We start from the raw sequence: 27500 nt of genomic DNA, 5'->3' as shown, positions 1-27500 counted from the left end.
GCCTGCCGGTTCACGTCCCCGGACCCCGCTTCGGCATGCCACCCCTCGTCCGATGGACGAATGGACGAATGGAAGAGGGGAAGTTGGAGTATCTCGTCTCCATGCAGTTCGCATTGGGCGGGAAACGTGGTCAAGACGGGCTCCCCCGGCCCAGGACGCAGCTCCTGGCATTGACGTATCTACATGACAAATAAACAAAGCCCGGACGATCTCCCGGCGATTCGTTTAAAAGGAGAGGATCGTCCAATCGTCCTGTTTCCCCCTATCATCGCTTCACCCTACGCCTCATCCTCAACGGCAAGGCACCTCTTTCCCCTCGCTCATATCCCCCCTCCCTTCCCCTCCCCTCCAACCCCGCCAGCAAACAACAACCATGGCCGGCGTCTTTGTCGAGCTGTCCACCCCCATCACGGGCCCCTACCAGCAGCCCACCGGCCTCTTCATCAACAACGAGTTCGTCCCCGGAGTCGACGGCAGCTCCTTTGAGGTCATCAACCCGTCCACCGAGGAGGTGATCTGCAAGGTCCACGAGGCCACCGCCAAGGATGTCGACATTGCCGTCGCCGCCGCCCGCAAGGCCTTTGAGGGCCCCTGGCGCAGGGTGACGCCCTCCCAGCGCGCCGTCCTGCTCAACAAGCTGGCCGACCTGGCCGAGCAAAAGACGGACCTTTTGGCGGCGGTCGAGTCGCTCGACAATGGCAAGTCCATCACCATGGCCCGCGGCGATGTCAGCGCCGTCGTCGCCACCCTCAGGTACTACGCCGGCTGGGCCGATAAGATTGAGGGCCGTACCATCGACATCAAGCCTGACATGTTCCACTACACGCGCCGGGAGCCGGTATGCCCACACCCCCGAATCCTCCCCCCCGCCCGTGCTCGCTAGGTGTCCGGCCTCATCCTCGCTGACCTGCCCGACCCCTCCTCCTCCTTCTCCTCCACTACCAGATCGGCGTCTGCGGCCAAATCATCCCCTGGAACTTCCCCCTCCTGATGCTCGCCTGGAAGATCGGCCCGGCCCTGGCCACCGGCAACACCATCGTCCTCAAGACCGCCGAGCAGACCCCTCTCTCCGCCCTCGTCTTCGCCTCCCTCGTCAAAGAAGCCGGCTTCCTCCCCGGCGTCCTCAACATCATCTCGGGCTTCGGCAAAACCGCCGGCGCCGCCCTCTCCGCCCACCCGGACGTCGACAAGATCGCCTTCACCGGCTCCACCATCGTGGGGCGCGCCATCATGAAGGCCGCCGCCGAGTCCAACCTGAAGAAGGTCACCCTTGAGCTCGGCGGCAAGTCCCCCAACATCGTCTTTGACGACGCCGACATCGAGGACGCCATCTCCTGGGTCAACTTTGGCATCTACTACAACCACGGCCAGTGCTGCTGCGCCGGCTCCCGCATCTACGTCCAGGAGGGCATCTACGACAAGTTCGTCGAGGCCTTCAAGCGCCGGGCCGAGCAGAACAAGGTCGGCGACCCGTTCCACCCGGAGACCTTCCAGGGCCCCCAGGTCAGCCAGCTCCAGTACGAGCGCATCATGGGCTACATCCAGTCCGGCAAGGAGGAGGGCGCGAGGCTCGTGACGGGCGGCGACCGGCACGGCGACAAGGGCTACTTTATCCAGCCCACCATCTTCGCCGACGTGAAGCAGGACATGAAGATCATGCAGGAGGAGATCTTCGGGCCCGTTTGCGCGATCGCCAAGTTCAAGGACATCGACGACGCGATCCGGCTGGGCAACGACACGAGCTACGGGCTGGCGGCGTCGGTGCACACCAAGGATTTGAACACGGCGATTCGCGTGAGCAACGCCCTGAAGGCGGGCACCGTTTGGGTGAACTGTGAGTTTCTTCCCTTCTTTTTTATCTCTAATCCTTCTCCTTTCATCCTCCAACGGAATCTGGCCTTGCTGACCGTTGGCCTGCTTCCAGGCCACAACCTCCTCTTCCCCCAGGCCAGCTTCGGTGGCTTCAAGGCCAGCGGCATCGGACGCGAGCTGGGCGAGGCGGCCCTCGACAACTACACCGAGCTCAAGACGGTCGCCATCAACATGGGCGGCAACCTGTTCTAAGCCGAGACGCTCAGCAAGGACGGAAGGAAAGGACTCTGGATACCCGTGCGTTCAGGAGAAAAGGATGGGTGGATGGTCATAGGAGCCGCAGGGGGTGCTTTGGTGTCATGGCATATTTACCGAGCTACGCGTCAAGTGCATTTCAAGAAGGTTGGTCGTTGCCGCGAGGCTCCTGAACGGGAGGGTCGCAGGGCACAGCCACGGAACTTTTGTTTGCTAGGCGTAGGGGGTTGGACGGCTCACGGTTTGGCTGCAGGTATCATTTTCTAAGGGCAGCATGAAATCATGAACTCTTGATCTTGGCGCGGTGTCTATGGAGGTGAACATGACGATCACTGGCCAGTGATAGAAAAAGCATGACTGCGCCAATTCGATGCATTGTTGTTTGCTGGTTCTTCTTCCTTTTTTTCTCCGGGGTGATCATGTATATTTCGAGTGATACATATTCTTGACGTTCGTACACATCGGGCTCGGAGTCCGCACAACCTGGCGAGGCTTAAGTCCTTTTTTTCTCTTTTTTTTTTTTTTTTTTTTTTTTTTTTTTTTTTTTTTTTTTTTTTTTTTTTCAGGAAGGCTGGTCGAGAGAATAGAGTGTATCAGAGACACGAATTAGCAGCCAGATCACACTGCAGAGCTCATGAAACCGGCTTTCTCCTTCTGGGCGATGAACTCAATGGGCTCGTCCGAGTGAGAGAATGCCATTCACACCGCCTCGAATGAGCCCACACATAGCCCTCCGCTTGAGTCACACATGTTGGCCAGACGGCCTCCCAGAAGCAGTGATGCGATGCGAACGACACGGCATAGGGCCGTGATTGTGATCCCCGACTCCGTCATGTCCCCGACCAACCCGGTCAAACAGGGACGTGATTAGGACGAAGCACGGCGAGGCTGCCTTGCAACAGATACCGGGATATCACACTCAACCCCCTCGGCCATCCCACAAGAACTCCAGCGGGGCATGGATGGCGCCGGAAGAGAAGGTATTCTAGACATACACCTGGGAGAAGACAATAGAGGCGGCGTGTCAAGATGCCCTGGCGATCTTGTCTTCGACGTGTATCCCAGTTGTCCAACGGCTTCTGCAGGCAAGCCACACCCCTAATCCTTCTCTTCCTCCTCCTCTTCCTCCTCCGGCCTTCCTCTGGCACGGACGGGCATGTGAATATCCGGTTCTAGGACCTGCGCAAGAAACTCGTTACAAACCAGCACCACGCGGGATGCAGATGTTTGCGGATAGGCAGAAACGTGCTCAACCCAAGGCGGTTTCTGATCCCTTCCGGTGATACCCCTCACTTCCCCGTCCGTACGATGGCAGGGAAAGGTAGGCAGGTAGTCAATCCCCCACGCGGCACGGCTAGACGCCGGACTTTCCGCGACATTATCCTCTCGCAAGATGTTCCGCGGTCACGGCAGGATTGTCCCATCCTGCATATCGGTCCAAGACAGGCACTGATTCCGCCGCCAGAATCGCCTCACTCAAGCATCCCGCCCGGACGTGTTCTAGCCTGCAGCTCCAGGACCCTGGATAGGAAGGTCAGGAGATGCGCAGATCGGCCGGTTGGTTGAGACGACCACGCACGAGACAACGACTACCTCTGCCCAACACGGAGAAACTGAGGTACGCGGCGAGCAGGCAAGGCAAGGGAAGGCAAGGCTTCTTCATCCGCCATGGACACAAAACACGCAGCACAGCAGCAGCACCACCACCACCACTTTCACCATCCGAGGAAACGTCACATGCCTTACTAACGGGGAGAAAAACAAAACAAAGCAATCCGACCTGGCACAGGCAACCCTGTGTACAGTTACGCAAGTGACGACAAACAGTGCGGCCACGGCGCCCTTCTTGGAAGACATGATCCCCGCTCTGCTGGCTCGAAGAGCTGGAGGTTATAGCCCCGTGTCAGAGAACCGAAGGGTCTTGGTCTTGTGATGCCTATTCAGGTGGAGATACGCAGGAAACGCCGTGTCTCATCCCACACACGCGAGCGCCAACAGATCACCAACACGCATCAGGCCGCGGACGGTGGGGCGGAACCGGCGTTTCCAAGGCTGCCACTCGGAATTCAGCCAGTCTTTTCTGGCGACGGAGAGCGAAGGGGGTGCGGCCGCGAGAAGGGAGGTACGAGCGTCGGTTCGCAAAAGCAAAGTCCTCCAAGGCCATGGCTTTGTCACCCTTCCGTCAGGCAGCGAGGGGTGCGAGGATGCTAGAAGCCCTGCGGGCAAGGCAACGGGATCATTCGCTCTTGTGGGACTCGGGAGATGGAAGGAAGTCGTTGGGAGATGGCGGTGGCGGTTCGAGAGATCAGGCTCGAACTCGGATCGCGAATCTTTTCCCCCGATCCACGTACGCTCTCCCTCGCTGCCCTAGGACTTTTCCTAGGGTAAGACAGACCGCATCGCGTACAGTAGGTCCAGCTCACGCTCGGCAACCAGGAGAACACCCCCCCTCTCCGCCTCGTGATGATATGTCTCTCTTGGGGGAACCCCTCTCGGGTGTGCCCCGAGGAGTGACGCGTTCCCCCCCCACGCCAACGACGACCAACAGCTCTAGCCAAAACATGTTATGGCTCCCTCAAGCGGGGTAAGCGCGGTGGCGCACGCTCGAGAAACCGTAACGGCTCCGGCTCCGGCTCCCGAGAAGTGGACGAAGGGAGTCGAGCGAAGCGAACCTGAAGGATCGGGCAGGCTTTCGCTCCTCGCACACCTGGGGTGGGCCGCCTTGCCCACCTACACAGTAGGTGTGTGAGCTAGGTGACGAGACAGAAAGAGAGAGATGGGGGACCCCATCCGGAAAGCATGGTGTCATCAAGGCCGTTGGCCGGGGTCGCGTCCTAGGAGAACCGAGCTGTGGGGCAAAATGGACGTTGTGACGGTGAGGCTCTAGCTGGCCCGAAGGGCGTCAGCACGCACCAGCTAGGCTCGGCGGCTCCGTGCTCTGCGAAATGGCGCCGGCTGGGACGGATGTCGGGCACTCCTGGCGGTGTGTGCTTTGATCCCGGTCAGACAAGTTGGGAATTAGCAGGCAGAGAGGCAGGTATGATGATGAAAGTTCCCTCCTAGGTACTCGAAGGTACGTTGTCGGTGTTGAGCAACAGATCCGCCTTGTTCCTCGGGTGTGATCTGGGCCAGTCCGCCTTACCGAAACGAGAAGAAGGACCTCGAACAAGACCCAACACCGAACCAACGGCAAGGACAAGATGATCTGTGTGTGCCATATCTAGCGGGCTGGGGCAACGGAGGCATGGAGAAGGGGAGGGGGGGGGGGGGGTCAGAGCGCCAAGAAAAGGAGCACCGGTTGGGGAACCGGTCGGTCGATTGGTCTTTCGTCATGCTTTGGACCTCCGGCATCACGGGTGTGCCCGAGCAAGGGTATGTACATACTCAGTAGAGGAGAAATTGCAGCACGGTCCACGGCAGCCCAGAATTATGGCTGTGCATCCGCGGAGGGGCCGAGGGGGTATCGTACCCCTTGTGATGAGTGGCCAAAAGCCATCCGCCCCCTCCGTCCTGGTATCAACGTTATCTCACAAGAAGTAGAGAAACTAAGAGGCAGGGTGATGGTTGCAAAATCAAGGTTGATCACAAGGAGGCCTCTGCGGCTGGGTGTCTATCCATGCGGTTGCAGTGCAATAAGAGCTCCTGATCGATGTCACCTGGGGTCGGGAAGAAACAGGAGGTGTCTGCGCCGCTCGTAGCCTTGCATACCTGCTCGTGGTGTTGAGGGAGATCAGTTGTGGCTCCCAGCTGCGGCTGAAGGCTAAGCCACCAAGGCGCGTCGGCTAGACGGAGTCATCAAGTCAAGGGTGCGACGACGCTGCATTCCCATTGTTTCGGGTCTCAATTGACTCGCCAGGACCTACACAGCAATAACTACACAGTAGCTTTCCAAAATAAATGTGGATTGAGGAGGTATCCATCAGCATCGCAATCCTTCTACCTTATCTCGGCCTTGTGATGAGCCCTGACGGGCCGGAGAAGGGACACCGCCTTCGGTAGGTTGAGTTGTCGCACCCTCACGACCTCGCCTACACATATAGTACTACGTAGGTACACAGTGGCCCCTCATAGTACATGCTGTGCTGGCAGGCCTCGGTGCAACAGGGGCAAACTGCAGAAGGTTTGTTGAAACTTCACAGAAACAAAAAGAACATGCTGGCAAGATGAATGCATGGATGCATACGCAGTACCTAGTAATAGGTGCTGTGGTAGAAGGGGTGGATGTTGGATCGAACGGGAAACCTCCTCATTCCCGTTTGGGGGAGTAAGGCATGACATAGGTGATGAGGTTGGGGTGTTTGCCCCGGGACGCTCCGGACCCTCACCTTCAGTCGGGTGTCTGCCTGGATTTGTCCATTCCGTCCCCCCCGCGTCTTGCCTGCCCTCCCCGAGGTGACTGTCCTGCCCGAGGTGACTCCCCCTGTCTGCCCCGCTGAAAGCCAGCCCTGAGGCCTGCCTGCCGCGCACAGGGGCAGGCCTCCGCCGTGAACGGAACGGCTCCCTCGCCCACACTTCATCCCTCCGGCCCCGTCTCATACGCCAGTTTGAACTTCTCACGCTTTGGCCTCCATCGGGCTGCAGTCATACACACACACACACACACACACAGATACGCGCACACACATTGGACATCCATGAATGCAATGGCATAGTCTCTCAACAAAACATCAAACAGCTATCTCAATCCTTCTTCAAGTTTGCGCTATTGCTGACGAATAGGACTCCCATCGGCTACGCTTACCACGGGAGCATCCGACCCATCCATCCTCAAGTCCTGACTGGCGAGATTCGCCCTTGGAGGCGCTCAGCCGCGATGCATCCTCCCCGTCCAGACGTCCCGGTTACACAAGCCATTCCACCCTCAGGGCATTGCATGTCCGACCCGGCCGGCATTTCACCCTCCCCTTTGGTCTCGTTACCTCTTTTCAATATGACCAGCCAGCTTGGGCCAGTTTTGTGCCCCCCCCCCCCCCCCAAGATATCACAAGCCGAACCTAGGACGGGCTGTGTCGCCATGAGGGCTTGCTCAGTTTGCCTCCCCATCTTCCTCCGCGGCCGCCACGGCCTCCGTTTCTGTCTGACTCCGACCGACCCTGCTTAGGTCTTACGGTGGCTCTCTTTCACCCCATCCTGTATTACCCCAGCTGCCGTTGCCTCGAGCAAACCAAAAAAAAAAAAAAAAAAAAAAAAAAAGAGGCACAGGTGGTTACCCTTGGCGCTCAGGTACCAGTGTCGTGATCCGCAAAGGCCTTGTCCCATCGGCCGCCCGAGGGGGGGCTCCCATCTCGAGTTCAGGACCCAGGCCATGCCGGCTATGACTGGCTCGGTCTGGTCCGTTGGGACGACCCCCCCCCCCCCCCCCTCTCCTTCTCCTTCATAGAAGTCCTAGCCGATCGACCAAGCCAACATCCTGGGGTCGCCTGCACGTGGCGGGAACGGACTGTCTCCGTCCTTGTCATACACCACACCATCTTCTGTGTCCGTTTCTAAGCCCTCCCCCACCCTCATCCAGGGGTTTCTTTCTTGGGAAGCCCCAATGGCTCATACCTGCGCCCCCTGGCTTGACATGACCTCCGGCCGGCCCAACGTGTCTCTCAAGGGTTGCGGTGGAAGTGTCACCTGCATGTCCAAGCGCATGTAGATATTTCGTGCGTATATCTTCGATAGCTCCACGGGCCGATCCATCCTCACACGGCGTGCCACCACGTCTTCCCCATACCTACCTTCCTCTGTGTACTTAAACCCACCGGTTCCTCTCTCGCACTATCCCTCTCTCGTCCCATCCAATCTTACATCCCGCTCAGGACCACCGTCGCTACACGTTGGTCACCTCATACCCTTCTCATGACGCGACACAGCCGTCGGGTCTACTTCGAGGACGACGTACCCCAAAACACCATCCATCCCCGCCATACCCGGGGCGGTAGCCAGGCGCGGAGCCGCAGCGTGGACCGCGTCCACTCCATCTGGGACGACCACTTCACAGCAGCATCGGCCACCTCGGCGGCCACTTCGGCAGCCACCACCGGCGACATGCCCAGACGCGACCGATCCCTCGGCTACGACGCCTACGACCAGCTCGTCCGCGAGAACGAGCTCATGCGCCTCCAGCTACGGGAGCTCCAAAGCGCCCGCGACCGGGCGGCACAGCTGGAGCGCGAGCACCAGGCGTTGCAGCACGAGGTCGTGAGGCTCCGCCACCGGTCGGCTCCCTTGTCGCCCGTCTCGGACGAGGACTCTTGCCGCCGCGAGGCCAAGCTGAAGCGCAAGAACACGCGCCTCGAGGAGGAGGTCAAGGACCTCCGCGCCGAGGTGGACCGGCTCAAGGCCGAGGCGGCCGAGTGGCGCCGCAAGTACGAAAAGCTGTCTGACAAGCACGAAGGGGTCAAGGAGAAGCTCCGCAGGACCGAGAACGACACCGCCGCCGCCGCGAGGCTCGCCGCGGTCTACCGGCAGAACCTCGGGGTCTTTGAGCAGCGCAAGAACGAGCTCGAGGAGGAGAACGCCGCGCTCAAGCGGGAGCGTACCCTTGACGACATGTCCAGGCGGAGGCCGTACTAGTCGTGCGGGCTCCGCCATCAAGAGCACGACCGCGATGTCGAGGTGGAGATCTACCTATCGTAGCCCTGCATCATGACACGCATGGTACGCCGTCTGCTGCTGCGGGAGAAGCCCCGGCAACCTCTCCGCCCCCCCTCAAAAGTTTTTTTTCGACTCGCGACCGGATCACATTTACCAGCATCTCGACTCCCGACGCCGGCGGTCGTTGGCAATCTGGCCATCTGGGTCGGCCGTTTTCGCCATCCAACAAGCCGATCTTCGACGTGCCGTCGTCGCATCGCCCTGGCGCAGGTTCGGGTCAAAAGAGCATTTCCGCGATCGTTTTCAGCAGGCGCATGACCTGTGTCGATCCATCATCCATCACTCGTTTTGTTTTCTTTTCTACCGTCACTCATTTCGTCATCGGCAGGTTTGGATCACGGGCTGGATGGGAGAGACGGCGTTGTACAGATAGGAGCCAGCGGAAAAGCTGCTCCTGGATCGGCTTCTTTTGTTCTTTACGCTGGATTACGAGAATGCTTCTAGGTGGGTGGGTATGATCTGGGACCCGCAAAAGGTGATCTCAAAGATTTAAGTGGCATGTTTTTTTTTTTTTGTTTTTTTGTTTTTTTCCTTTTCTTGACTCTTCTCCTATACGTCGGCCGTTTTTCCTTGCATCCAAGGTGCTACCGAGTTATTACGTTGTTGTTGTTGTTGTTGTTGTTGTTGTTGTTGTTGTTGTTGTTGCTCACCAATCGCGGGAAGTAACGGCACCGCTTATGGATAAGCAAACACCCCCTTAGATAGGTAGTCAGTCATACACCCTGTTTGAGATCATTCAGCCCGGTGCTCCCGCATGGAGGTAACCAGAGACCAAAAGACCCTCCTCCTCGGGTCGTTTCTAAGCTCTCATTCCCAATGTCTGCTCCAGCGCTGCAGTAGGTCATGCGGTGGCGACGGTGGGACGCGTCCGTTGTGTCGTGCCGCACCCTGTCGGGACATGTCATGGAGGCAAGGAGGTAGGATAGATAAGGTAGGTCCCGTGAGAGAGGAGGGGGGAGGGGGGTTGTGTGGGGTGGAGGCACACAAGAGCCTCTTCACATTTTCGGTCAAGCGACCCCTTCTGACTGGCTCGGGGACGTCTTGTCAAACCTGCCTCGCAGGTTGCGCAACCTCCGGCCGTGCCACCTACCTTGGCTTGGCTGCACCACACCACGGGTACGGTGCGGTGCCAGCAGCCGTGGTGGCACACATCGCTTTGTGAGCTAGCTGTCTCTTCGAGCCGCCTACCTCTTGTATGCCTCCGGGCCTGCCGACGTAGCCTTGTGCCACCCCCGGCCAATGCCATGATCAAACAAAAAAGATTTTTGGTCGGAACGGTCGGATGTTTGGAACAGGAAAACGTACGCTCCGGCGCGCATAGCTCCCCCAAAGATGGCAATGCTGGATCGAGGTGAGGAATGAAAAGTCGGTGGATGATCATGCAGGACGGCCCAAAAGTGGCTCGTCGAGTTTGAGACGGGCCTGGGGTGGCTGCCTCCGGCAGCTCAATGAAGCGCCCGTCCCAGATCTCCTCCTCCTCTTGCTCTTCCTCCTCCCCCCACACTCTCTGCCTGACTCAAGTTCCCGGCATATTCTCCGACGCCGAGGGGGGCAATTATTCTCCAAGGCTCGTATAGCGCACGAGCGTTTCTGGCCAGTTCGTAGCCCGGCCGCCCATCCTCGCTCCGATCCGGGCTTGGTGACGACACCAGGCTGCCGGTTCCCTCCCTCCCTGGCTCAGGCTTTGTTTTCTGCTTTGCTTTTGGTCCACGGCAGTCCCGCGACGGCTCGGACGCCAACGCCGAAGCGTAAAAGGAAACGCTGGACCCGGTCCGTGTGTATAAGACGTATAGACGGTCTGTCTCCCCCAGTCTATCCAAACCGGGGATAAAGCAACGCCCACCATCTCGGCCCTGGTCTGCGGGGAAGATGGCTGGATGAACGCCTGCTTCCAGCTTGGGCCCGCGTTTCTGCCTGCTCGGGGTCGCCACCATGCACCCTTTCTACATGCCTACTCTATGTGTAGGGTTAGGGTTATTTTCCCCATGTCTGCCTGGGAGACGCGTTGCTGCTGGAAGGAGGGCGTGCCTGCGCTCCGTGTTCTTGGATTTTGATGGGAGTGGTTGTGAGCTATGATCCGCCCTTTTCCGTCGGCTAGTCGCCTAACGTTGGGTCCAGCGCGTTGTACAAACGTGTAAGTCGTCGCAAAAGCGAGTTGCCTGTTTTGGTCGACTTTTTACACAACAGGGTAACTACTTCGGGAGCAACCGAAGTGGGGTTCTGCGGCGACGGCGGCAGCGGGGTCGCTGATGGAGGAGCGGCCCCACCGGCGGTGCGAATGTCGTCATGCCCGGCTTCAGTTGGGTGTGAAAGCTTCATTTGCCCAGTCTCGCCTGGATTTCTTATCTCGGGCCGCGCATCAAAAGGCATTGAATGTTGATAGCGTGCGATGTTCCTCGATGGGAGCTGGACCGGCTCGTGTTGGCTGGTTGGGTCAAAGGCCGGAAGTGCACGGTTCGTTGGTTCCGATGGTCCGGTTCTCTGCTGCTGCGCATTCCGTGGATGACGTGAAGCGGCTGCAGAATATGGATCCCAGAAACAGTACAAATTGACCTTGATCAAGTCAAACAGAGTCAGCAGAAGAAACCAGCATTGTTGGATTAACTAGCTGCAAGGTTCCGAAACGGAACGTGGGCTCGTACCCCACTGGTTAGCTAAAATGACTAAGCAAGACCCCAGCCAGCCGCCATCGACGAAAGGCAACACTTGCCGGATGGTGGTATCCTGCGTTTTCACCTAGGTGAGCCAATGGCCAAGAGCGTCCACCCGCCCGACCATCGGACCAAAACCGATGCCCCTCCCCCGCATTGCACCCGCGTCGTCTCGACCGTCGAGGCCCCATCGAAGCACTGGAATCCAGCCGACATGCCGCAATGCCTTTTGTGTCTGCCCGTCAACCAAAATCGCCACCGTCAGGCTATGGCGTTCCCAGGCTGCGAGCAGCCTCGCCCCTCCAACAACGCTGGTTTCTGCACACCCTCTCTGCCCACCCCATATCCCCGGCTTCTTATCCTGCCGGCGTGTGTGTTGGGTTGTGCCGGCCGGGTTGGGACGCGGGAGGCATCTCATCTCCCTCCATCGTGATCACGCCGTGTCCTTGGCATCATCTACGCAGTACCAGACAGGCGAGAGGTATCGGAGATGGCCAGTCATGGGAACCAGGCAGCTGATGCTGCCTCCCATCCTTCACCCAGGGTGGATGCCTGGGAAATGGCGGATTTCTCTAATGCGGGCCTCAGTGCAGGTGGCAGAGTTTCGTGATTCAAGCCGGCCGTGCAGCAGTTGGTGCGGCACCTCGGCCGGACCTACACGGTATTATTGCACCAACCGTGGTCACCCCCCACCGACCGATTTTCTGGCTTGGGCAGTGTGACTCGGATTCGTCAGGAAGTGGAACCGCCGGGAGCGGACGGGTGGACGGGAGTGGAGAAGCGGGAAGACGGAAGAGGACGGGGATGATGGGTTTTTCGCGGTAGGGCTGGAGCTGGACCCGCACCGCTTCCGCAGGGCAGCGTCCCATCGCCCATCCGCACCCGTTGACGATGGATGGCTTCTCGTTGCCTGTTCCTGTTCGACCCAGCTCCACACGACCGGGAGTCGATCATGGAACTTCCCAAGGTCCACATGAACGCCATCCGGGCCAGCACCTGCAACAAGCAGCACCGACCGCGCTTCACCCACAACGGGATGCGCATCCTGCGTCGTGCACTTCCAGCTGATTGATCCATCACGACGATCGCCCGGCAGGTTTCTCTTCGCAAACCCGCGAGAAGGTGCCAGAACGATGCCCCTCACCCTCCACGGTTTTGCATGGTTTGCAGCAGCCTGCGTCGACTCCGCACCCTATCCCACATTCTTGTGCGACCCCAAAACTCTGGGCGCCCAGCAGCTCTCGAGATGATACACGGACGGCCAAGGACGTCACCAAGGTGGCTCATGGCCGCGCGGCCCGCCGACAAACAGACGGAGGCCCAAGGCTCAGGACCGCTTTCCGCAGCGCCTTGGCCGCAAGTCTGATGAAACGTCGGGCTGGGTTTGGCCGGGCTTTGCGTGGTTTGACTGGCTGTTCTCGAGCACGAGCACGATAGGCAGTCCGCACCCCTCGGGGTGTGCGCTCGAGGGTGCAGGGTGCCGGAATGACTCACCGTCCAGTGGTCGCCACAAAAGCGCTAGGTGAGCAAACAGCCGTCTTCATTCGTCTGATGCAGCCCTTCCATCACCCCTTTTTCGCGCGACTGCGGCACACGAGACACCACCCACCACCCACGGCGATGCCAGAAGGCGCGGGCAAACAACAGCAGACAGGATCCGATGGCGATGGTCAAGCCACGCCAACATGTCGCGCCTCTCCTTTGTCATTTCTTTTCGAGATGCCGGAACGACGGGAGCCGTACAAGCTCGCTCCGAAGCAAAAAGGCACTATTTCTGACCGGCAAAACTGGGACAATCTCCCGGCCGGAAAACGAGGCATTCCCGACGAGCTTCCATTGGCGCAGGACGTGGGCCCACTTCCATGCGAGAGATAGACGTAGAATGCCTCGAACAGGGGGGGTTGCGGCAGTGCCCTTTTTTGTGCGTCCAGGGAGAAGAGGGCACGGCTGGGAGGTTCCCAAGCTCTCGGTGTGCCTCGCCCCCTATCTGCCGTTTGGATGCAAGGACGTGTGTTTGTGTATGCCTCGGCGTGTATGTGTCTGTGTGTGTGTGTGTGTGCCTCTGGATGTCTGTGTGTGACTCGAATTTACTCGCCGGGTTGTCTTCGCACACACCCGGGAGCTCGATCGAGGGAATGCACTAACTAGCGCACCTCAGGTAGTGTGCTAGACCCCACCCTCTTTTAGTAACCCTCCATGTCATGCCTACCTAGTATGGGCCTCCTCCTCCGCAAGACTTCTGGCCGTTGGTGTCATGGAGCGGCCGCTTCTCACCACGTTTCCCGCGCGAGCATCCAGTCAACCTCGAAGGCAGCAGTCACATCCATCCCATCCACCCGACACTTTGCGTTTGGAGGCATACAACAACACCAAGATGGGGATGGGTTGAAAATCAGACTTTGTACTTATACCTACCTCTCTATCTTCGCATTCCAGTTCACCGACAAGCGAGATTCGAATTTTTTTCATGCTCCAGGGGTGGTGGGAATTAAAACCGCCGTAAAAAAAAAAACTCCTGGTTTTTCTCCTGCGCAAAGGCTGGTTGACGCCCGACCCGAAACGACGCCGGCTTAGCAGTTTCTTGTCTGGGCGGCGGCCGAGAGCTTTGCTTCCCGCCCTTCCGCCCCTGCTTTGTCTTGCCTCCCCGTATCTTTTTTTGCTGCCACCCCTCCCTGGCTCTTGGTTTGGTTTCCTTTGACACCCCCCCCCCCCCGGCTCGCACACAACTTTTTTTACCTTTTCCCCTTTGCCCTCCCACCATCATTCTCTCTCTCTCCCCCCCCCCGGGACCCTTATCACTTATATACTTAACTCCGCGACCGGTCGGGCACCTGTGCAGCGCTCCCACACCTTCTGTCAAATCAGCACACAACACATTGTCTTGCTGCTGCTTTAGCCTGCCTACCGACCACATTCCCGCCCCTCATCGAGGTACCACCATACCGTACCTCGAGAAACGTACCGATTTCCTCGCCAGTAGTAGCCTCGCGCTCGTGCGAGCGCGATACCGCCGCCGCCGCCACCACCGCCGCCAACCGGCCGAGACCGACCAACACCGACGCCATGAGCAGGACCGTCAAGTTCCGCCGGCCATCGCTGAGCGGCTACGATCACCAACGGAGCGACTCCGGCTTCAGCGACTGCGAGAGCCGCACCTCCAACTCGAACCCCGACAACGACTACCTTGTTCCCAGCTACGAGGATGCCGGCATCTACAGCATCCGCAAGGCCTTGGACGAGGCCCGTCAGGAAGCCGAGAGGTGGAAGGCCAAGGCCGACGACCTCGAGGAGAAGCTCAAGAACCTGCGCAACGAGCTAGAGCAAAACAAGGCCAACGTGCGCGCCCTCGACAATGAAAACCAGGTCCTCACCCAGGAACGCGACGCCCTGGCCAAGAAGAACAAGGACCTCATCGACGAGAACGCCCAGCTGCAGGAGACCATCAAGGAGCTGAAGAAGGCCAACCGCAAGAGCACCTCTGCGCCCGCCAGCAACGCCGGCACCGCATCGCCGTCCGCCTCTTCGTCCTCTGACTCGTCCGACGAGAAGAAGGTTCGCCGCAGCTCCAGCCGCCGCCCCAAGGAAAAGACCGACAAGGAGGAGAAGCGGGGCCGCGAGCGCGAGAAGGAGCGCGAAAAGGAGCGCGACACCAAGGACCGCGACACCAAGGACCGCGAGAAGGAGCGCGAGCGCCGCAAGGAGAGGGAGCTGGCCCTCCAGGAAACCGAACGCCTACGCAAGCGCTTCGACGCTTCGCGCGCCGGAGAAGAGAGCGATGCCAAGAGCAGCAGCGCCTCGACCAAGTCCCAGCGCGGCCGTCGCGACACCACCAGCTACATCGAGCCCCTCGGCCACGGCGCGCCGCGCCCCCAGGCCACCGGCACCGTGGCTCCTTCGCCGGCGACCCGCCCGGCCTTCCCGCCCGCCACCGCTGCGCCGGCTGTTTACTCGCCCCCGGCCTCGACGTATGCCAGCATTCGCGAGCCCATGGGCACGCGGGCGCTGCACTCCTCACCGGTCCACCCCAGCGTCTACGTTCCTGAGGATTACGCTGGCTATCCGGCCGTTGCGAACGAGGATGCCGCCTCGTACCACCCTCGCGCGCACTCGAGGTACGCGAGGTAATGTGGCTGGCCCCCTGGGCTTTCCCGGAGGCCGAACACAACAGGTGGCGGTGGAAGCCTGTCCGCTCGGCCCGCCCTGCATTCCCGGGAGCCTACGGGGCCGGATTGGCAGTGCCTTGCACCTGATGCTGCACATCAGCGACATCTAGTGGCTCCTGGGGTGCAGCCCTGGGGGCCAGCGGCCCATCGCCATGGTGCAAGTGCGGCCAATTCGGTTTCGCCAATTCCTTCTCCTTTTTTTTTCTTCTTACACTCGGTTACGTTCTTCGGGCCGCATTCTTGGGCTTGGGGATTTTCGCGCCGTTGCTGCCCAACGACCCATTCCAGCCTTGGCGGCACGGCCCCACCCAAGACGTCACATTCCCGCACTCTACCGTCACATCCCACGCGACACAAACACATGGAACAATCACACACCTCGTCTGACCGACCGTCCAACCGGCCAACTTCATCGCGGCAACTGACCACCTGCCGATCGAGACCGTGGCTCTGACAACATCCCGATGCGGCCTCCCACGGCCCAGCCTGTCAGGAGAGCGTTCCGGTCAACCCCAACGCCCGCGCCGCAACACCGCCTGCCTGCCACATCCGTCAGCCGCAGCACAGGACTCACCTCATCTCATCTCATCCCTACGCTGGGCCACCACATGGCATGGCAAAGTGGGTGGCCTCCGTGGCTCGGATAGCCACTTCAACAGTCCATCGGCCTCGAGACCCCACTCTGAGCCGGATCGGGCCCACTTTCACGGGACAGACGAACTGAAGGCACCGGACCCGCCCCGATCCGGAAGATCGGATCCACGCTCGGGGGTGGATTCGGCGGTGCCCATGGGGTGTGGATTCTTTTTTTGTTCCATTACGGGATGGGATAGTGGCGTTGCCGCTTATTCATCTCTCTTTTCTTTGGCGGTTTCATTCGTCCTCCACCCTGCATTGTCTTTTTCCTCCCCTTGTTGTCCGCTCATCGTTCTGACTTTTGTCATTTCCTGGATATACCCCATACACACATACCCCCTTGCGTTTGTTGTCTTGAATTTCCTTGTTTGGTACCCTCCGTTATCCTGTTACCCCCCCCCCCCCCATCACCACGTTGGATGGATGGATCAAAGAAATGTGGACTGAATTGAAGATGGATCGGTGGTGGTGGGGATGGATGGTGTGGACGAAATAAAGGGGTTTCAGCACCATGACGGGATGACAATGGGAATGGAACATGTAAAGGGCTTGTTGGCATGGCATGTACGAGAAGGGGTAACAAAGGACGGCGGGGTTTCGGCATCTATAGACCTGTAGATAGACTTTTTCCCCTTGCTGTTTCTGTTTCTTTTTCCCTGTTTGCCCCTTTTTTTCTGGTTTTTTCTCTGTTGTTTGTCTCCCGGCGACGGCTTGCAATTCTTTGCGGCTCTTTGTATGATGCGGTGTTGGGAAAAAAGCGGGATCTCATGTAATATTGCATGTCGTTGGACTGGGATAGGCTTTGGGATGCTTTTTTATGAAGGGATGAGCCTGGAATGGAAGGGAATAATAAAGGGGCAAATCAGTTCTGTTTTGTCATGTCTTTGTCGCATACCCCCTTACATAGATGCTGAAACTCGCAGGAGTCATCTGTTTTCCCAGTATCATGAAGGTTCCTGGAACCCCTGTGATCATGTTATGGCTTAGCCATGTGTCTGTGTGGTGTTCTTCCCATCGCATACCTCAACGACCAAACCTGACGGAGCAGGAGCCTCCAGCTGGGCGGATGGAACAACCAGGAAGCCCGACACACGAAACGCCCTCAGGAGGGATATCTCTCCTCCCCATGACCAGTGAACATGCATGCTCTCATAATCGGGTCTGTTATAGCCTCCTAGAGGTGGGTGCGTCTGGAGAAGCAGACAGCCCCTCCTGTCGGGGCGTAAGCAGTCGACGTGATTCCTCCGCCTTCTAGCGTCGTCGACGATCGATTCCGTCCACCCGTCCGTTCCTTTGTCCGTTCGTCCGCCCGTTTGTCCGTGCATCTCTCCTTTTGTTTTCTTTTCTCCGGGCGTAGGCATGTGTGAGGCTCGACGTCCAAGAGACGACATGAGGTGTATGGTGGGCGTGGGTGCTGTTGCTACCCGCTGACGTAACCGCCGTGAACCTCCCTCCAGGACCCGGCGCGCCTCCGCTACCACCCAACCCAATCCCCAACGCTACGCCCGGCCCCTTGAGCAGCTCAGCTCAGCTCAGCTCAGCCTCGGCGTCAGTAGGCGCGCGCAGGATAATAGAAGCCGATGGAGAAAAAAAAAGCCCTCCCCCCCCCCCCCCCCCCCTTCCCCCTTCCCCTTCTAAAACGGAATGCCACGCCTTTCCTCCTGCGGTGTTACCTTCTTGCCAGGGTCCAGCGCCTGTTTGGTAACTTGGTTCCTGGGCTTGGGTTGCGCTGAGGGAAGGGGATGAAGAATGGCTCGGTGTATGCATAGTCCCGGGATTGGTGGGGGAGGTAGGTACCTAGGTAAGAGGACAAAAGGTTCTGCAGATCTTGACGTTGAGACGTTGCTGTCATCTTGGTGGTAGGTGGCGGAGGCGAGGAGAAGGACAATCCCCATCACCTCCCGTCACCTCCCGATGGGAGGAACTAGCTCTCCGCTCACCCCCACCGCCCCCCTTTCTTCCTACTCCTACTCCCTGCTCCCACTCCTCTTCTTCCCCTTCCTTTCCTCCGTGGAGTATGAGCACGGAAGAGTTAAGCTCTCCGGCTCTGCATCGGCCAGCAACATGAAACCTGAGCCATGGATAAGCAGAAGGAGAAGGAGAAGAGAGGGAGGGGGGGGTGGGAAATGGAAGTGGGAAGCAAACCGTCACATGCCCGGAAATCAATGTTCTTTGTCCATGCATGAGCTTTGGCGATGTTCCTACGACTCATCCCCGTCATCGCTCCTCCTCCTCAAGAATTCCCAGGTCGGATAAACCCACCAACCCACCATCCAGAAGCATGGGAGGTGGCAGAGATATTCAGCCAGACTCCTGTTGGTCACTATCAGCTTAGCTCCTGATCCTGCAAGGATAGAATCCGTGGATCCATGGCTGAACAACGCTGCAGAAAGGCGCCAAGTTGGTAAAAGGATGGTGGAACAAAAGTCCTGCCCAATCTTGGCATCGTCTGAAGGAGCTTCTTTGCGGATGCGTCTTGATACACCACGGTGCTTCGAGTCAAAGGGACCGGAGGGTGAGCGGGACGATCTCGAGACGTCGAAAACTGCATTGTCAAGCGTCTCGGCGTAAAGAAACCACCAGCCTCTGGCTCTATCTGGACTGTCCTAGGTAGAGAGCCCACAAGGATGTCTACTCCACCCTGCCCACCGTCAATAACACTCCCCGTCCTTTTCATCACAGCCAGCTTAACTAGTAGCAGGCGTTGCAGCCGACCCGCCAGATGAACCTCCCTTCTTCCCACCTCCTCCTCCTCCACCACCACCACCACCACCCTCCTTGCCTTCCTTGGGTTCCTTCGCCTCCTTATCCCCCCTCCCCCTACCGCCACGCCGCCTGCCACCTCTCTTGCTCTGCGACTCACCACCCGCCTTCTCCTTCTCAGCAGGCGTGGCAGAGGCAGAAGCAGAAGCAGAAGCAGCGGGTGTCGACGGGGTGGAACTCTTCTCCTTCGCTGCAGAGGTCTGCTGCTGTTGCTGCTGCTGAGCTTTCGCCTGCGCCGGCGCCGATGACGGCGTGGCGGCGGCGTTGTTGCTATTGTTTCCCTTGCCCTGGCCCGACCCTGAATTGCTACCGCCGCCGCCGCCGCCGCCGCCAGATTTCTTGGTCATATCCTTGCGCTCGAGCACTTGCACCATGGCCTGCGCAACCGAGATGGGGCTCGCAGCCATGGCCTTGGCCAAGCCGCTTGGCTCGGCAAAGTCGACGTACGCAAAGCCCTTCTTGCGCTCGATTTCGACCGAGGTGACGGTGCCGAAGGCCGACAGGGCTTCGCGGAGGAGGGCATCGGTGACGCCCTGGGAGTGGCTGACGTGCTTGACGAAGGCGCGAGTCGCACCTGGGCTTGGGGTTGGCGTGGAGGCGGCTTTCTTGGAGCCTCCTCCTTGCTTTTGAGAGGACGACTTGCCCCCTGAGGGAGGAGTCGCAGTCGCCGACTGAGCGGCGGTGGCTTTGGAGGATGCCGCCGGCTGAGCAGCAGGGGTCTTGGAGGATGCGGCGGCTGGAGCAGCAGAGCCCTTGGATGCCCCGGAAGAGGGAGGCTGCGGCTGTGGGGAGGAGTTCTTCTGGTGATCCTTCTTCTTCAAAATGACCGGCGGTGGAGGCGGCGTAGGCGTAGGCGTTGACGTCTCGGCGGCCTTGTCGCTGTTGGCTTCTCCCTTCGCCTTCGCTCCCTCTTCACCGCCGCCGCGTTTCCTGTTGCGAGACCGGCCAGAGGCCGGCGCTTGCGGCTTGGCGGGCGTAGACGATGATGCCGATGGCTCAGGAGCCGGGGCCGGGGTTGGCGTTCGTTCGGGAGCAAGAGGCGCAGCCGTGTTCGTGCTCTCCTTGCCCGCCGATGCCTTGCTCTCAGCGGCGGCTTTAGCGGCATCCTGGCGCGCCTTGCGAGCAGCGTTGGCAGGACTGAGGCCGAGGTCCCGCTGTAGGATGCGTGCTGCTGCTGCGATGCCCGCCTTGCGGCTCTTGGCGGCATCCTGAGCTCCAGACTGAGAGCTCGATTGCGAGTTGGACTGAGCGTTGGTCTTCCCCTGCGCCGCTGCGGCTTTGACGGCTTCGGCGGCTTCGGCAGCAGCAGCAGCAGCGGCGGCGGCGGCGGCCTTTTTTGTAAGAATCTTTACCGAGTCCTTGGATTTCTCGGATTGCCTCTCGGATCCCCTCTCTGCTCCCTTCTCCTTCTCGGCCCTGCTCTCCCTGGATCTCTTCTTAGGTTCCTCGGATGTCGAGGCAGCGGCTTTGCCCTTCGCCCCCTGAGAATCCTGCCGCGCATGCTTGGCGCTCTTAAGGGCAGCGGCCTCTTTGGCCTTGGCGGCTTTCTTCTCTCTGAGGTACTCGACCAGCGGAGTTGTGGTGATTTCCGGCTTGGCGGGTTCCTCGGGGGCCTGCTCCGGCTCGGTAGTCTCCTTCTGGATGTCAGGGTTCGCCAGGGCCTCGAGGAACGCCATAAACTCTGGGTCTTGGTCAATGGTTCCTTGCCGAGTATCCACGCGCTTCTTATCGCTGGGAATCCTCTTGTAGGTAGCAAACTCGACGGTGGGCGCCGAGATCAAGGCAGGGTCGTTGAACGTCTCCTTGGCATCCTCCCACCTGGCGGCCTGGACGGCCTGGAGGAGGGCAGTCAAGTCGTCACGACGGATGACATGGAGATAGGCGCGTGATGGGCGTGACGGCTTGGAAGGACTGGAGTTTTCAGTCAGCGGCGTACTGACAGGTAGAAAAAAGGGGGGGGAACGAACTGTTGGGACACCTTGCCCGGCCAATAGGAGAACCAGTCCACCTTTCCAGCACCCAGCTTCCATTCATCTCCCAAAATCGTGGTGAATTCATTCTCGGTCAGACCTGGCGGCAGTCGACGAACCACCACCTTTTCACCCTGCAACGGGACCTTGGCCCGCGAGGATTTTTGGGTGTCTGCCGAGGTTTCGGCCGTGGCCCCGTTTGGCTTTTTCAACAGTTGAGGAGTGCCCATCACGGGTTTCTTGAAGAGAGATCAAGTCGGCCGAGAAAGCGTTGACAGATATGCTGAACAAATGACAGGCACTGGTCCCTCTGAGGTTGGAGAGCGGGTGATGATGAGTGAGTGAAGCCAGGCGGGTCGTCAACAGGCAAAGGTGAGGGCTGGACGTATCGGGAGGGGAGGGATTTGGAGACAGTCTGGTGGGTTAGTATGGAGGTATGGTGCATGGAGAGTTGAAGAAATCATGGGAGATGACGCATGAGCCCCGATAGGGAAGAAGAGAGGCTCTTGGTTGATCATGGAATTGCATCATATGGATGGAGCTCATATGGGCAGAATGCAATGCCCGATAAAAGCTTCTGTGGGGCAACCTGGTTCCCTCAGGGCGGGCCGGGCCCCACCCTCTGCCCTCAACAACCCACGCATAACCTACCCGTATCCGACCACGCGTAACATACCGTACTCAGTACGGCGCCAAGCGTAATGGCCGGTTGAAGTCCGGGGTGAACAGCCCCTCCCTCCTTCAGGCGTTGAGCGACCTTCCTGAGGCTGTGAACATCAACTCGACTTGAATGCGGAAAAAAAAAAAAACACAACCAACACACCCAACACCTCGCCGAATCGCTGGCACCGGAACGCGCATTGTTGGTCCGTTGCAGGAAACAGAAAGACACAGCGCAGCCCTGTTCTTTGCTGGTACCTCACAACCCTCGAAATATCCATCGCTGAGAGAACCCCCCCGCTTCGACCTTATCCTCGAATCTCGATCTCCTCGCTCCCTCCCGCGCTCGGCCCTGTCCTCTCCGTCTTACCCTCCATCTCTCCTCGAACCATCCCTTCACGATCGTGGTCCCAGAACCCCCCAACATGACGAGCATACCGAAACCCGGACCGGCCAACCTCCGTCCTGGCGCCGGCCTCGACGAGTGGCTCGAGGAGGCCAAGCAATGCCACTACCTGCCCGAAAACGTCATGAAACAGCTCTGCGAGATGGTGAAGGAGGTCCTTATGGAGGAATCCAACATCCAGCCCGTGGTCACCCCGGTCACAATATGCGGCGATATCCACGGCCAGTTCTACGATCTGCTCGAGCTGTTCCGCGTTGCCGGCGGCATGCCGGGCGAGTCCAACGTCCAGGCCCCCATGACCGCCACCACCGTCATCGACGCCGACGACATCAACCCGTTGTTTCCGGACTTTAGCCACCTCAAGGAGCTTAAGAAGGGGAAACCCTCGGGCGCGATTCGCGAGGGGGATGCCGCCGCGGACCCGGCCGCCGATGACGAGGAGGGCAGCACCCACAAACCGCCGCCCGCCGACGGCGCCGCCCAGTCGGTGGATACCCGCTTCGTCTTTCTCGGCGACTTTGTCGACCGCGGCTACTTTAGTCTCGAAACCTTTACCCTGCTCATGTGTCTAAAAGCCAAGTGAGTCCAGCCTCTGTCTCTCTCTCTCTCTCTCCAGTTGCACCTCTTCTTGTCCACCAACACAGACCCCCCTAGATATCCCGACAGGATCGTCCTCGTCCGTGGCAACCACGAATCCCGCCAAATCACGCAGGTCTACGGCTTCTACGAAGAATGCCAGCAAAAGTACGGTAACGCCTCCGTCTGGAAGGCCTGCTGCCAGGTGTTTGACTTTCTCGTGCTGGCCGCCATTGTCGACGGCAGCGTGCTGTGCGTCCACGGCGGCTTGAGCCCCGAGATCCGCACCATCGACCAGGTCCGCGTCGTCGCCCGCGCCCAGGAGATCCCCCACGAGGGCGCCTTTTGCGATCTGGTCTGGAGCGACCCGGATGATATCGAGACCTGGGCGGTCAGCCCGCGCGGCGCTGGCTGGTTGTTCGGCCATAAGGTGGCGACCGAATTTAACCACGTCAACGGGCTGACGACGATTGCGCGGGCTCATCAGCTTGTAAACGAGGGGTATAAGGTGCGTTCGCTTCCCCACATCTCACCTCGTCTTCGCTCAGCAGCACGCCTGACTCTCTCTGCCTCTAGTATCACTTTGCCGAAAAATCCGTCGTCACCGTCTGGTCGGCTCCCAACTATTGCTACCGCTGCGGCAACGTCGCCTCCATCATGACCGTCTCGGGCACTTCATCAAACAACCCGAAAGCCAACACCAAGTTCTCCATCTTCTCGGCCGTGCCGGATGATCAGCGGCACATTCCTGGCGGGCGGCGCGGCGCGGGAGATTACTTCCTCTGAGCGGGCCCGGAGCGGAGGCTTGGTGGAGGCAGGCCAGCCAGCCATCCAGAGCTGCGGCAGGCCGCGGCCGGGGTCCGAGACGGAGGTGCCACGTTGAGGTTGAGGCCTGGGATCGGCTGGCTTGGGGGGCTCTGCAGCGGTTTCTATCCCAGGCGTATGGGAGAGGAGGCGGTGTTCAACCGTCTCCGAGCAACAACGTCGGCGAGAAAGACGCTGGCGACGATGGCGATGTTCCTCCCCCAACCAGCAAGTCGCGCAGGTGACCCCAACTCCACCGCAACAAGTGACGCGGCCATCCGATCGACAAGGAGCATGGCGGTTCATGGATGGGAAACAGCCACCAGCCTGTCGCACCAAGGTAGCCCGGCACCTCACTACGGCGTCGGGGGCTGCGCGCCACTCGCCATCATCAGCCGCCGTTATCCATCCCGGCTGCACCGCCGGTCCTGTCCTCTCCTGTCCTGTCCTGTCCCGTTCATCCGACCTTGGATATGTCTTGACATGTTGTGAGGCAACGCACGAGATGAGATGAGATGGGAGTCAGACCCGGCCGATACGCCAATTCATCGATCCAGCCAACACGAGTGTTCAAACGACAGGCCAAAGCCGAGTGGCAGCGACGCCATGCCCCCACATCTCGGAGATGGCAGCGCAGCATAGCAACATCGCAACCTGGCAGCGGAAGAGAGAGAGAGAGAGAGACAGAGAGAGAGAAAGGTGGGGGCAGACGGAGCTGTTGGGCCAGGCCAGGTCAGATCAATGATCAATGCAAGAAGTCGAACATGGGAGGAGGGCGTAGGAAGGAAGGGCCGATCCCAATGTCCGGGCATGTTTTTCTCCCATGAGCGGTCGTCAAGGCCTTCTCCTTTCGTCGTGTTCTCTCCCCTTTGAGCAGGGCCGTCCAAGTCGAAGGAGAGAAGACCGGCATGGTTTGATCCGGGGAGAGAGGGAGAGAAAGGGGGGGGGGGGGGGGCATGGCAGGAGGAGGCCAAGATTGGATGGATGCCGGTCGGTTCCAGGTGGGTTTCCGTTGGAGGCCGGAATGAATAGACATACACAGAGACGGACGGACGTACGCAAGAGCCAAAGGGTGTGCGCATGTACGACGAAGACAGAGAGCAGAGCGGTGGGGGGGAGGGGGAAGAGGGGATGATACCCAGGGTGCTGAGGCCGGGTTAGGCGCCCGTTGAAATTCCGCATCGGCTTGTTTTTTTTCTCTCTCTTTTCCCGCTCTCCGTCGTTGGGTCTGCTTGTCACTTTTGCTATGTATACGCTACGATGGACTGAAACCTGAGCCCGAACCTGGTGGCAATGATGATGGTGATGATGATGCCCTGCATCCTACCTTTTGCTAGCTACTTAGCTTTCTGCACCCGAGAACGAGGTCGTCCGGTTCCAGCTGGTCCTGGCTTCTGTCTCACCTTTCTTGTTGTTTCTGTTGCTGTTGCTGTCTTGCTTGGCTACCTTGCTATCGAAAGAGCGTCGCCGAGGCTAGTCGGTAGTTGAGTTGCCGAATGACGGATGGAATGATGGATATGATGGATGTCTTGCTCTCTCTCTCTCTCATATATATGAAGCAAAAGAAGCGATCAAGGAAGTGAACAGCCACAAAACGTCCCATGGTTTTTCTTTTATGTATCCCGCTCTTCTTCTGACCGTCCGTCTATCTGAACGAACCAAGCAACTACCGGAAACCGCTCCGATCCTCCCTCCTTCTGTGCATATCTACCGAGTCCGACGCATTTTTTTTTCTCCTTGTCTCATCAGGGATCCCATAGTTGCAACCGACCAATTATCGCGCCCGCGCCTGTCGCCTTTCTTTTTCCCACGACTGCTTCCGCCTTTTCACCTCTTCCCCTGAAGCTCGGCCTCCACCTCCTCCCGGACGATATCCCTCACGGCCTTCCAGTCGTTGGCCACCTCCCTCACCCTCTTCTCCTTCTTGTCGAGCCCGACGAACTGCTCCGGCAGCACCTTGTTCTCAAAGTCGAACCCATCCTCCTTGTCGAGGGCCAGGGTGACGGCGCCGGCAAACTTGGCCGGGTGCGCCGTCGAGAGCGAGATGATGGGCACGCCCTGCGGGGCGCGCTCGGCGGAGCGGCGGGCGGCCTCGACGCCGACGGCGGTGTGGGGGTCCAGGACGTAGCCCGTGCCGCGGTAAAAGGCGCGGATGGCGTCGAGGGTCTCGGGGTCGCTGACGCGCTCGCTCTCAAAGGTGCGGCGGGCCGAGGCGAGGACGTCGGGGTAGACGGGGCCGAAGCCGCCCTTGGTCTTGAGGTCCGAGAGCCAGGCGGCGACCTCCTGGCCGGCCTGGCGCTTGTTCCACTCGTCGTCCATGCCGGCGGCCGCGGCGAACTCGTAGGCGAGGAACCAGAGGAGGCGCTCAAAGTTGGACGAGACGAGGATGTCCATGGCCGGGGACAGGGTCTCCTTGACGCCGTCCGCCTCGGCGGCGGCCTGCGCGTCGGCGGCCTTCTTCTCGTAGCGGCCCGTCTTCCAGAAGCGGTCGAGGATGTCGTTCTCGTTGGTGGCGATGACGAACTTGTCGACGGGCAGGCCCATGCGGAAGGCGAAGTAGCCGGCCAGGATGTCGCCAAAGTTGCCCGAGGGGACGCTGAAGCGGACCTTGTCGCCCATCTTGAAGGCGTCGGGCCGCTGGCGGGCGAGCTGGAAGTACGAGTAGAAGTAGTAGACGGTCTGGGCGAGGATGCGGGCCCAGTTGATGGAGTTGACGGCGCCGAGCTTGTGGGTGGCGTTGATGTCCGGGTCGGCGAACAGGGCCTTGACGATGTCCTGGCAGTTGTCAAAGTTGCCCGTCACGGCGAGGTTGTGGACGTTGGCGTCGAGGACGGTGGTCATCTGAAGCTCCTGGATGGGGCTGACGCGGCCCTTGGGGTGCAGCATGAAGACGGACACGTCCTGCTTGCCGCGCAGGCCGTAGATGGCGGCGGAGCCCGTGTCGCCGCTGGTGGCGCCGACGACGGTCAGGTGGTAGCGGTCGCGGCCCTCCTTGCCGGCGTTGCGGCGCACGAGAAAGTACTCAAAGAGGTTGCCGAGGAACTGCAGGGCGACATCCTTGAAGGCGAAGGTGGGGCCGTGGAAGAGCTCGAGCAGATGGATGTTGTCCTTGAGATGGATGAGCGGGGTGACGTGTTCGGAGCGGAACGTGGAGTAGCTGCGGCGGATGATGTCGCGGAGGTCGTCGGCGGGGATCTCGGCGGGGGAAATGTAGAGCGAGAGGATGTTGAAGGCGAGGTCGGTGAAGGAGAGGTCCTTCCAGGACTGCCACTCCGAGGCCTGGGGGATCTCCTCGGGGATGTAAAGGCCGCCATCGGTGGCGAGGCCCTTCAAGACGACGTCCTCGAAAGAGAGCTGGAGGCAGAGACGTTAGCGACGAAGGAGTCATCATTTTGGGTGCCGGGAAAGTCGCCGAGGGGGGGGGGGGGGTTGGAAGCATACGCCGCTGTCCTCACCGCGCGTGCTCAGGTAGCGCTGGGAGGGGGTGTGAGTTGCGTCGACCGCGGGGCCGTTGCCGTTGACAGCGTCGCCGTTGGACATTTTGACGGGAGGGGGGAGGGGTTGGTATTTTATTTTTATTTATTTTCTTTTTCTTTCCAAAATAAAAGGAAATTGCGAAAAAAAAAAGGCTCAATGGTTTGGTCTCGGACCCGGACTGAGGCTGCTCAGGCTGGGTGGCTCGGAGGTTTTGTCAGGGAGGACAGAGGACGGAGGGCGAAGAATCGAGATGGCGAAGAGTCAGGCACAAGACGGAACAACGGCCGGGAGACGGCGCCGATGCTCGGCGGCGGGGCCGAGAAAAGCAGCCATTTTGGTGGAGCAGAGTTTTGGTGGAGCAGAGTTTTGCCCGTTTGCCCCGCGCCCCACACTGGATGGACAGGGGACAGCGGGTCGGAGGGTCCGAATGGATAACAAGCCGAAGCACTGGACACGGGGCATGCCAGATGCCAGAGCGCCACAAGGCATTCCGATGAACATGGTCATGATGAACATGGTCACCGGTGGACACGAGACGTGGGAAGCGGAAGGCAGGGTGTTGGTGTAGAGCAAAGACTGTTGTTTTGTGACTTGATGACGGGAGAACGGCTCCGGACGTATGAACCCCGAACAAGACTTGCGGCTTTGAATGAACGAGACTCGGTCGTTGAAGCGACAGATGAGC

At 59.5% G+C, this 27500-nt stretch overlaps 6 protein-coding genes across 6 annotated transcripts; 4 read left to right on the top strand and 2 right to left on the bottom strand.

Annotated features, from left to right (window-relative positions):
- Window positions 1–373: 373 nt before the first annotated feature.
- On the top strand, window positions 374–2064 carry VTJ83DRAFT_6328 (uncharacterized protein; the record flags this gene model as incomplete). Its single annotated transcript, XM_071013027.1, has 3 exons — window positions 374–838; window positions 946–1834; window positions 1925–2064. 3 exons carry the CDS (start codon window positions 374–376, stop codon window positions 2062–2064), a joined length of 1494 nt encoding a protein of 497 aa, XP_070863955.1.
- A 5847-nt stretch (window positions 2065–7911) lies between these two features.
- On the top strand, window positions 7912–8628 carry VTJ83DRAFT_6327 (uncharacterized protein; the record flags this gene model as incomplete). Its single annotated transcript, XM_071013026.1, has 1 exon — window positions 7912–8628. One exon carries the CDS (start codon window positions 7912–7914, stop codon window positions 8626–8628), a length of 717 nt encoding a protein of 238 aa, XP_070863954.1.
- A 5795-nt stretch (window positions 8629–14423) lies between these two features.
- Window positions 14424–15485, top strand: VTJ83DRAFT_6326 (uncharacterized protein; the record flags this gene model as incomplete). The annotated part of the gene is made up of 1 exon (XM_071013025.1): window positions 14424–15485. One exon carries the CDS (start codon window positions 14424–14426, stop codon window positions 15483–15485), a length of 1062 nt encoding a protein of 353 aa, XP_070863953.1.
- Window positions 15486–18846: 3361 nt separating this feature from the next.
- On the bottom strand, window positions 18847–21122 carry VTJ83DRAFT_6325 (uncharacterized protein; the record flags this gene model as incomplete). Its single annotated transcript, XM_071013024.1, has 2 exons — window positions 18847–20833; window positions 20890–21122. 2 exons carry the CDS (start codon window positions 21120–21122, stop codon window positions 18847–18849), a joined length of 2220 nt encoding a protein of 739 aa, XP_070863952.1.
- Window positions 21123–21977: 855 nt separating this feature from the next.
- Window positions 21978–23320, top strand: VTJ83DRAFT_6324 (uncharacterized protein; the record flags this gene model as incomplete). Its single annotated transcript, XM_071013023.1, has 3 exons — window positions 21978–22537; window positions 22613–23042; window positions 23111–23320. 3 exons carry the CDS (start codon window positions 21978–21980, stop codon window positions 23318–23320), a joined length of 1200 nt encoding a protein of 399 aa, XP_070863951.1.
- A 1845-nt stretch (window positions 23321–25165) lies between these two features.
- On the bottom strand, window positions 25166–26878 carry VTJ83DRAFT_6323 (uncharacterized protein; the record flags this gene model as incomplete). Its single annotated transcript, XM_071013022.1, has 2 exons — window positions 25166–26692; window positions 26780–26878. The coding sequence occupies 2 exons, from the start codon at window positions 26876–26878 to the stop codon at window positions 25166–25168; spliced, it is 1626 nt and encodes a 541-aa protein (XP_070863950.1).
- Window positions 26879–27500: the final 622 nt, after the last annotated feature.

The sequence above is a fragment of the Remersonia thermophila genome, chromosome 6, assembly GCF_042764415.1.
Source record: "Remersonia thermophila strain ATCC 22073 chromosome 6, whole genome shotgun sequence".
In the NCBI taxonomy this organism is placed as follows: domain Eukaryota; kingdom Fungi; phylum Ascomycota; class Sordariomycetes; order Sordariales; family Chaetomiaceae; genus Remersonia; species Remersonia thermophila.
This window is presented reverse-complemented; position numbering and strand designations above follow the sequence as displayed.